The following is a 10407-nucleotide window of genomic DNA, read 5'->3' as shown; positions in this document are numbered from 1 at the left end:
AACCCAAACTCTAACCCTAAACCTAACATTAAAGCTAACCGTAACACTACCCTAAGACTATCCCTAACCATAAACAACCCTAATCCTAATCCTAAAACCCACTCTAAAACTATCCACAACTTTAGCTTTAACCCTACCCTAAGCCTAACTCTACCTCTAATCCTAATACTAATGCTTACTATCCCAGAACCTAACTCTAACCCTAACCCTAACCATAACGCTAACTGTAACCTAACCCTCAGTCTAATACCAACCACAACCCTATCCCTACCACCAAACCTAACCCTAACCTCAACACTAAACCTAAATCTAACACTAACCCTAACGCTAAGCCTAAGTCTAACCTAACCCAAACATTAATTCTAAACCTAACCCCAACCAAAAAAATAAAAAAGAGGGAGGACCATCAGGTAATACTTGGGCATGAACTTGCAAAACTGTGTGGGCAATGGTGTCAGTCAATGAAATGAAAATCCAAATGGTAAGCTCAGGCTTGTAGGTAGAAGAAAGCTCCATTTGGGACATCCTGCTCTTTCGGCGTCGATCATGTGTCTTCTGCTCAGTTGGATATGTGGGTCTATAGTTCAGGACAGAAGGCGGGCCTAGACATTTATACCAAGAAGTCATCCACAGGGAAATGTGATGAAAGTCATGGAAGCAGACCAAGTCACCTAAAGACAATGCCCCGAAAGGACAATGTGGTAAGAGGCTCCCGAAGAAAGCCTATGTTGAAAGGACCCATTGAAGATAAGAAATGCACAGAACAGTGAAAGAAGAAAAATCATAAAGGTTAAAAGAAAACCAGGAAAGCGTGGCAAGAGCTTATTTCAAAATAAAGAAATGGTTGGTTTCACCACATGCTTCTAAAATGCCAAGCAAGGTAAGAGTTCAAGAGCTTCCGTCTTATCTTATGTGGAGAGATGGCACCTTGGGGAGAACTGCTCAGGTGAATGATGGACACAAAGGTAGTCTGTGGTGGTTTAGGATTGAACGTGTGTTGAAAATTCATTCAAAAGAGAAATGGTACCACCAGGGAGAGGTGCAGTCAAGGGATAGCCCTAAGATGTAAGGATCTTAAATATATTGATATGTGGTGAGGAAGAATCTAGTCTAATAGGTGTGGCTACAAACGGAGGGAAAGAGAAGGCTAATGGGAAGTGTGAGATCCTTCAGATGGCCTGTAGAGATGGAAACTGCAGAGCAGAGGTGGACACGTTTGTCTTTGACAGGAATGGGGCCAGAGGAGGCATTGTAGCAGGAGAGGAATCTACAAGTAGTAAAAAGAGACATTCATGAGTAATATGAAGAATAATATAAAGAGAATCTGTTTTCAGAAACAAATTCCGACTGAGGAGGCAAAAGAGGCATTTGTCATCTGGGCCCAGAAAATGTCCTTTCCCACTCAGGTTTCTGCTCTGACTTCAGCCTATTGGCACTGGCCTGGGGCATAGGACTTTACATAGTAGAATAGCGATATGCAATCTCAGCTTTCCCACACGTCTGCAGTGTTGCAAATCATTACCTTTATTTACCAGCTTAGTGAGAGCAGGTCTAAAATGAGTTTTATATCTGTTAGAAATGGATGATAAAATGTTTTGTTTTGTTTTTAAATATAACTTCAAGTACTTATATGTACCTACTCTTCAAAGACTGTCATTGAACCCAGGGGAATAAGAATCACCTTCTACATTGGAGTGATACGTGACCAGTGATCCCTGTACAGCAGCTAGGGTTGAATGCTTAACATGCAGATTCCAAGACATGCTACTCAGAGATAAACTTAGAATATGTCTCAGAGAGGCCTGGGAATCCAACCTTCTAAGCCCCCTCGATAATGGTCCAGGATAGACGGAAACCTACACTTTTCACACAACCCCTTACTTCAGTCATACTCCAGGCATTGGGATGTTCAAATTCATGGTCTAAGCCCCACTGAAAACACACTAAATAAAATATGCCATTTCTTGACTCGTGCACTGAGTCAGTTTTGTTGTATTTCTTATGGGCACACCATGCACACTAGGCACTATGTCAGGCAAAAATACTACAGAGATTAACTAAATATGGGTGTTTTCCTCAGAGCCTTCCACAGTCTACAGGGGAAGACAGAGAAGAAAAATCCACCAATAAAAAGGGTTAGTTTGATTAGTATTTTGACATTTATCTGACACATCATATGGCCAAGATATACATGTTGCTATGGAAACATGAATGATTATCTCAATTTAAAAAAGCAAAGGTACTGACCTATTAGAGGACCTATTGGCTGATGTTTGAAGGTGTGCTAAAATTTCAGTGAACCCTCATGAGGAAGGCAGGGAAAGACATTCTGGGCAGAAGAAAGGTGGCCTTGATATAACACATATAACAGTGACCCAGACCTACCCAGAGACACTGTATCAATGCTAGCAGGCAAAAGTACCCAAACCAAACCAAACCTACTGCTACTGAGTCAATGCCAACACACAGCAACCTTATCGGACAGAGTAGAACTCCCCTGCGAGTTTCCAAGACTGTAATTCTATAGGGAGTAGAAAGCTCCAGACAAAAGGCATGTGCTGTCCTAAGTTATAAAGAGAATGCACTAGAACTCTTAATACGGTTGAGATATCTTTGATTTGGGGGTTTCTCCATCTTCAGAGCTCCAGAGTTCTACAGTGGATCCTCAACTTATGGCTGAGTGAGCACAGAAAGAACCTGGAAGATCACCTTAAGATTTCATGACCCATGCCTGAAAATGGTTTCCTGTACTTCCACCAACATTCCCTTGACCATAACTCACTCACATGGCGTCCACCTCACTACAGATAGCAGAGTAGTCTGTGTGAGATGCAATGTTTGTGTGTCCAGAAGAAACAACATGGAGCTAGTGAAGCAAAAGCATTGTCTTCACTACAACTCACCACAGTGAAAGGAATTGTCTCAAGGACTTGCGGCTGGAAGGACAGAGAGTGGGCCAGTTCATTGAAGCATACAGCGCAAAGAAGCCATACCATTTAAAGCAGGAAAAACCACCAGCAAGCGACGATGTGAAGTGAATACAGATTCCTTCCCAACCATTCCCTTCAGGGCCAGTGTGGGAGGCTGGCAGCTAGAGCTAAGGACCTGCTCAGTAACATCTGGGTAGAACCTTTCATAAATGCTGAAGTCGGAGTCAAGATCATACACCAAATGGCACCGATGAAACAGCGTATGTATGTAATTGACTCCACGGCACTCCTCCAGGGAAGGAATCATCCTCCCCACCCACACACTGACACAAAGATCCCTGGTGGCTGAGTGGTTAAAGTGCTTAGTGGCTAGCCAAAAGGTCTGTGGTTTGAACCCACCAGCCACTCTTCAGAAGAAAGATGCCGGAGTATGTGTCCGTAAAGATTTACTGCAGGTGGACTCTGTCCTATGAGGTCCCAATGAGATGGCATTGACTTGATGAAAGTGGGCTTGGGGGTTGAGAATTTTCACACACACACACACACACACACACACACTTTCTCTCTCTCACACACACCACAACATGCCTTTCTGTGACTTATTTTAGCCTTCAGACTATATCTAGATACGTATTTTTTAAATAATTAAAAGTACTGAGGGGCATCGGTAGTTTTGATCAGCCTACGAGCTCACACACAGGAACTGCAGCGAACTTGAGAGCTTCACTTTTTCTACAGATAGACAAGGCTTAGCACAAAAAGTCTCATAACCCCTCTAGAGTTAACTTTTGCATGACACAAACATACAGAAAGAATTGGACCGTCGTCCTAACAAGGAGGTTATGATACAATGCTGATGATATTGAAAATGACAGTAATACTAATACTAGGTAGTACTGATGGCACTCATTATATGAGACACTGTATGAACTCACAACTCAAATGACGTAGATACTGTGCCATCATATATTTTGCATATGAGGACACCAAAGCCCAGAAAGGCTAGGTAATTTACCCGGTTACTCAGCTAACGATGATTGAGGTAGGGTTTACAACTAACAGTTAACTTCCAGAAATGGTGCTTTTATCACGGTATGCTTATTACACTGCCTTTTCTCAGCCTGTCAGCAGCCAGAATGAGGTGAGAAATAATATCTATATAAAACAAGTAGAAAACAATATTTTGTGGTGCAAATAAAAGATAGGCTTCTCATGCTTCCAGTGGATTCATCTAGTTTTCACTTTATTCCCTTTGTAATCGCCATAAGAGTCCAAATTCCAGGTGCATTTTCCCTTCGTTTATTTGAGCTCATCTCCCCCCTAAGTCTTGCAGCTAGTGAGTTCCCTGCCTTATATAGCAAGGTGAGGAGGAGTGGCAGATAGTCTACCTTTTGGTTGTTGAAGCCTTGATTAGCTTAGCCAATGAGGGGGTAAGCCAAGAAGATTCAAAAAGGTGAATACAGATTTTGTAAGCTGTGTACGCTGCATCTCCAAATCCTGACCATCTTTTCTATTAATTATTTCTTAGAGTGGATGAGAGGCTAAGCCAAAAAGAAGTGGCAGTGCAAACTCTGGAGTCCGGGGCAGTCTGAAACAGACAAGGCAGGCTATATTGGCCTAAGCAAATGGGTTATGAACGTTTAGCACAACATTTGATCCTGAGGATGACGAAGGGACTGAAAGAAATAAAGAAGGTATTCAGGGTTATGCGCTGAACTCCTTTAAATTAATTCCTCTTAGATGCCAGACATCAGTAATGAACTCATCAGATACTCTTGCTCCAAAAGCCCCTGAAGTTCAGTTTATAACAATACAAACAATTCACTCCGTGATCTCTGAAGTTTCTTATTTAATTTCGTTTGTTCTCGGGACTAAATACGGTATTATTATAGCAAGCAGAGCAAAGGAGATCACAGTCCATGGTCAGTTCCCGAGATGACAACTTGCTTCCAAGTAACTTGCACATACTTGGATTTAACAAAAATCCTTGAAAAGATATGTGTATACTGAGCATAAACACATACATCTTAAAACCTGTTTTCTCCAGCCATATTAAGTATCTAATTTGATGATACTAATGGTAGCAAACAAATCTGTCTTGCAGAAAGTACAGCCAAAATGCTCGTAAAAAGCAAGCCTAACAAGACTTCATCTCATTTGCCTTGGACATGTTATCAGGAAACGCCAGTCCCTGGAAAGGACATCATGCTTGGTAAACTAGAGGTTAAGCCCCAACCAGGAGGCTCCTGGGTGACATGGGTTGACACAGCGGCTGCCACCATGGGCTCCAGCCCATAAGAACAATTTTAAGGATGGCACAGGGCCATGCTAACCCTGGTGTCTCTTAGGCCTTAGGTAGACAGGTGGCTCTGACATTTGGGCTGCAATTCCCCTCTATAGTTACAATGGGGCTATTGTTGAATTCCTTACAGAGGTGTCACCATGAAACCTACTTCAACATTTTAGTACTATGCCTCATCAGTACTTACTGGCTCTTTTCATTTAGATTATTCTTGGCCTGTTGTGTTATTACTGAAATGTGGTGGGCCGGGCATTGGTAAAGCAGTTCAGAATAGGAAGCTGTGCCGAGCACAGGCCTAACCTCAAGACATTTACTTTGTCAGGAGAATGGGTTTGTAAGAAAACAGGGGGCAGTCCTGAAATAGAGTTGGATACTAGCTGCCAAGGGGTCAAAAAGAGAAACAGAATGAATAAGCCCAAACTTAAAGCCTAGAACCTGAGATCTTCACAACCCTTTGAGGCTGATGGTTATAAGCTTTCTATATTGTCAATCTGGAATTTCTTAGATATGAAAGTCATCTTTCAGACTCCAAGATCCAGAGCACATCCATTCATTAATTTCACATAAAAAGTGCAATAATGAATTACTGCCATACAACCTTTCCCCCACAAAACTGAAGATAATTCCCTTAGCAAAAACCCCTTAGTAGTGGGGATCAAAAAACTCTATGACGTCCTACTGTCAGCTTGTGTGATGCATTTCTTTCATAGACAGAATATTGGAGGACAGAATCCTAGGCTTGGTGAGGGACTGGGGCAGCCAAGATTCAGACTTGCAGGCTGCATTTGCGGGCAAGCTCCTCCTAAACTAGGAGCACGTTCTTGGGTCAACACCTTCACAGAGGTTCTAGGAAGAAGAAACAGATGCTGTAGATGCAATTTCCAAGGCAGCCGGGCCCAGCAGGAAAAAGGCATGATAGCAGAGGACGCCCGGGAATCCCCAGGCTCTGGCCAGAGGTAACAGCTGGGCCACGGTGCTGCCAATGGGCAGGATCCCACTCACAAGGCCGCCCGCAGGGTCTGAGGCAGCGCTGGACTGGACTGTGGTTTCTTCTCCACCTTCGGACTTGGTTTCTCAGCTGGCGATTGTACTGTACTCCCAAAGACCCAAAGGCGAGGAGTCTGTTCTCTCAGTTTCCATCATTTTGGAGGGGATCTGGATAGCCACGGAAGGAATCGGCGACGCGGTGGAGAAGCACTGCGCCCCTCGTGCGCTCCCAGGGGGTACTCACACCTGCACTCACGACAGCGGGGCTCCTTTCCGAAGCGCCAAGGCTGGGGAGCTCCTCCGGCCCGCGGGCGCGCGGGTGCAGGGCGGGGGCGGGGCGACGCGCAGGCTGGAGACCCGCCTCGGTTCCCCTCCCGGAGTAGCTGGCGATTGACAAGGCTCGTGCTGCCTTTCTAACCAATGAGCGCGTCCCGGGGCGGGCCCTAGCCCGGGCTGCTCTGGCTACTTAGAGTCCTCGGCGAGCCTGAGCGAAAGCTGAGCGGAGCCGGGATTGCCAGGTGGAGCCGGATCCTCAGCCGGCACCGAAGGGCAGGCGCACGGACACCGCGCCAGGCACCGCAGCGCACCGTCCCGCGCGGGGCACAGCGGAGCTGCAATCCCACGCGTCGCCCAGGACCCGCTTCGCGCTTGCCTCCGCCGCCGCCGCCGCAGCAGCACCCATGGGGACCCGGAGACTTTAAAGGAGTTTGGGGTTTCGGGAGCTGGGAAATCACCGGTACGGAGAGGCGGCTTTGGTTGTCTTGGAAAGGGGTTTCTTCGTGGAATTGTTTAGCTCCTGTGCGGGGTAGGAGGGAGAGGAATCGTTTGTCTAAAAGTGGACCCCAGAGCCTCTCGAGCGCACACCCCGCACTGGCTTCCCGGTGCTCCCCGGGCCCCTTTGTTAGGTTGTTTTAGAGCGAGCAGCCGCGCCCCAGCGCAGCCCGACTGGCTCGGCTGGGCAGCTGGGAGAGAAGTAAGGGGCAGAGTGCACCTTGCAGTGGGGGCAGGTGTGCCCAGCGGCTCTGGTGTACGTGCACCGGCGGGCGTGCCAAGCTGGGGCTGGAATTGTGTGCGACTGCGAAGGTGGGAGCCTTGGTTAGTGTGTTGTCGCGAGGGTTTGGTATTGTGTGTGTGTGTCCCAAAAGTGCACTAGCATGCCAGCATCTGGACTTCCAACTGTGCGAAATGTTGTTAGTGTCAAAGGCGTGTCTGCGACTGTAGACGGCCAGCGTACGAGGCGCGATTAGGGGAGAGGGGTGCGCCCTAGCGTAAAACTAGTAGGTGGGCTGCAGAGGGTGGGGACAGAAATCGGAGCGCCATTTATTCCTGGCTCTGGGGCCTTTGGCGCCCCTTCTTCCAATACTGCCTTTCTCCAATTTTTTTAGGGGGTGGGTGGTCCTATCCACCACGCGACCACAACCCACGCTGCCCGACCCACTCTGCACACCCTCTCGCCCGCCTGCTTGGTTTTCGGTTTTGTGTTTTGTTTTTCTTGTGGTTGTTGCATCCGGCTTCGAGGACCGGTTTGGAGGCTTTGTTCCTTTCTACGTTGGTCCCGGACAGCGCTGGGGCTTCTGCACCCCTCTCTCTGGTCTTGGGAAGGTCTAGGGGACTCGGCTGGAATTGGGACGTCGCGTGTGGGCGCGTGGGCTGGCGGGCGGGCGAGCAGGTCTCCCCAGAGCGCTGGAAGCCCTGGGGAGAGGCGGCCAGCCCCCGACCCTGCTCCTGAAGCCTTCTCTCTGTGCCCCCGCAGATCCCCGCTCCTGGCCCTCGCCCCGTCGCGTCATTGATGGGCAACCAACTGGACCGCATCACCCACCTCAACTACAGCGAGTTGCCCACCGGGGACCCATCAGGGATCGAGAAGGACGAGCTGCGGGTCGGGGTCGCCTACTTCTTCTCGGATGAGGAGGAGGACCTGGACGAGCGTGGCCAGCCGGACAAGTTTGGTGTGAAGGCCCCTCCGGGCTGCCCCTCGGGCCCCGAGAGCCCCAGCCGCCACCACCACCACCTGCTGCGCCAGCTGGTCCTCAACGAGCCTCAGTGCTCTGCCTTCCGAGGCCAGGAATGCATCTTTTCCAAAGGGAGCGGCGGCCCGCAGGGCGCCGACCTGAGCGTCTACCCTGTCTCCGCGTTGCCGGCGCTCTGCGAACCCGGCGACCTGCTGGAGCTGCTGTGGCTGCAGCCGGCGCCCGAGCCGCCCGCGCCCGCCCCGCACTGGGCCGTCTACGTGGGCGGCGGGCAGATCATCCACCTGCACCAGGGCGCCATCCGCCAGGACAGCCTGTACGAGGCGGGCGCGGCCAACGTGGGCCGCGTGGTGAATAGCTGGTACCGCTACCGCCCGCTGGTGGCCGAGCTGGTGGTGCAGAACGCCTGCGGCCACCTGGGCCTCAAGAGCGAGGAAATCTGCTGGACGAACTCAGAAAGCTTCGCAGCCTGGTGCCGCTTTGGCAAGAGGGAGTTCAAGGCCGGAGGGGAGGTGCCGGCCGGCACGCAACCCCCGCAGCTGCAGTACTATCTCAAGGTGCACCTGGGGGAGAACAAGGTGCACACGGCCAGGTTCCACAGCCTTGAAGACCTCATCCGGGAGAAGCGCTGCATCGACGCCAGCGGCCGCCTGCGAGTGCTCCAGGAACTCGCTGACCTTGACCTCGTGGACGACAAGGAGTAGCCCCGCTCGCGCGCGGGGGTGGGGTGGGGGGGGGGCGCACCTGCCCAGCGAGCCTGTCTCCCTGCTCCCCGCTCCCTTCCCCTTCAGGCACTTGGGCTTCCTGGCCTGCGATCCAGATCCTCGCCCCCCAGGCGTGCCCGCCACCGGTGGACAGGGCCCAGGCTCTACCCTCGCACCCCTCCGGCAAGTGGCAGGAAGTTGCAGGAACGGGTCTGGTGGCTGGAAGGGTACTGCTATGCGCCCGCGCGCGCGCGCGCGCGCGCCTGGCTGAGCTTCCCAGAGGGGTGGGTGATTTGGGGAGACCCAGAGCAGAGTGAATGTTCCCAGGTGGAGATATAAGGGGGAGAAGGAGAAGGAAGGGCTAAGGGGAGCAGGAGCATAGCCACCTCCCCTCCAGTCCCTGGTCAGTGACTGTCCCCCAGCAGGGAAACTACCCCTCACTGGAGGGCGGCCACCACAGCCCCAAACTCACTCACGCGCACCGACCCCGCAGGAGGCAATAATTAGTCTTCTGAGAGGGCAGTACCGCAGCTGTAAGGAGTCCCCAGCTTGCAGGATTTCCAAGAAATCAAACCTGCCCCTTGCGCACTTGTGAATCATTCCACCAGAAAGCACCTGGGTGACTCTGAATTGTTCCAACACAGCTGGAGACTTTTCCAACGCCCCTGCCCCAGGCTCCTGACCTTGTAGTCTAGGCTCCAGGCTAAGCTAGATAGTAGACGCTTCCCTTTCTACCCTGGAAAGCAAAAGCCACTGCCCACCCACATTTGCTTGTGAGCTTCCCTCGCTGGCAGATGGGAAGCCTTCCCGGGTCCCTGGAGGTAAAGGGTGCAGCTAATTTGGTGAAGAGAGCCAGTTCCGCCGCCCCACCCCACCCCCACCCCACCTCCAATGGACACAGTTCCCGTGGTGTCTGGAGCTTGTATGTGTGGCGAAGGGCACTTCATGTTCTCAAGCCTAGATATCCCCCTCCTTGGGCGGCACTTCAAAGAGTCATATTTTTAATGGGCTTGGAGGAGGGGGTGGGGGTGGGGAAGACATGACAACATTCCAGTAACCAGCATTCTTACACCACCATAGCCAGTATATTTCATTTGGCTTTTCCTTACATAGAAATCTTAGAAGGTGGGGAAGTGGGAATAAAGTTTTCAAAGGAGAGAGCAGTTTTCCAACTATGTCAACAAAGCCTATCGTGTTGATGTCTTTATTGACCATTTTAGCAACATGCTAATAAAATTTCAAATTGAAATTTTTATTTTCATGGCTTTAATCCATGATCGTTTAAACACTGGGGGCCATTAAGAGTGGATTTAGCTAAGCGCTTAGCTAACATTGTCTTTTCACTCTATTTTTTCTCAGCTCTTATGAGAACCCTGTTTTTGAATATTGTAGTTAGTTTTTTCGTTGTTGTTGGCTTTCCTTGGCAGCCCTGGTAATGGTAGAGTTGCTAATAGTGTGTATATTGTACTGAATTTCTGTCAGTTAAAGGGTTTGCTGCTTTGGTGCAAATTGCT

The 10407-nt window shown here is 50.0% G+C and overlaps 1 protein-coding gene across 1 annotated transcript; it reads left to right on the top strand.

Moving 5' to 3' along the window:
* Window positions 1–6750: 6750 nt before the first annotated feature.
* LRATD1 (LRAT domain containing 1) lies at window positions 6751–8916 on the top strand. The gene is made up of 2 exons (XM_004696044.2): window positions 6751–6955; window positions 7973–8916. The coding sequence occupies exon 2, from the start codon at window positions 8009–8011 to the stop codon at window positions 8891–8893; it is 885 nt and encodes a 294-aa protein (XP_004696101.1). The 5' UTR covers window positions 6751–6955; window positions 7973–8008; the 3' UTR covers window positions 8894–8916.
* The last annotated feature ends 1491 nt before the right edge of the window (window positions 8917–10407 follow it).

This window comes from Echinops telfairi, unplaced genomic scaffold, assembly GCF_000313985.2.
Source record: "Echinops telfairi isolate 266 unplaced genomic scaffold, ASM31398v2 ScPeMD7_9;HRSCAF=40, whole genome shotgun sequence".
Taxonomy (NCBI): Eukaryota; Metazoa; Chordata; class Mammalia; order Afrosoricida; family Tenrecidae; genus Echinops; species Echinops telfairi.
Note: the sequence above shows the minus strand (reverse complement) of the source record. Positions and strands in the feature narration are given on the sequence as shown.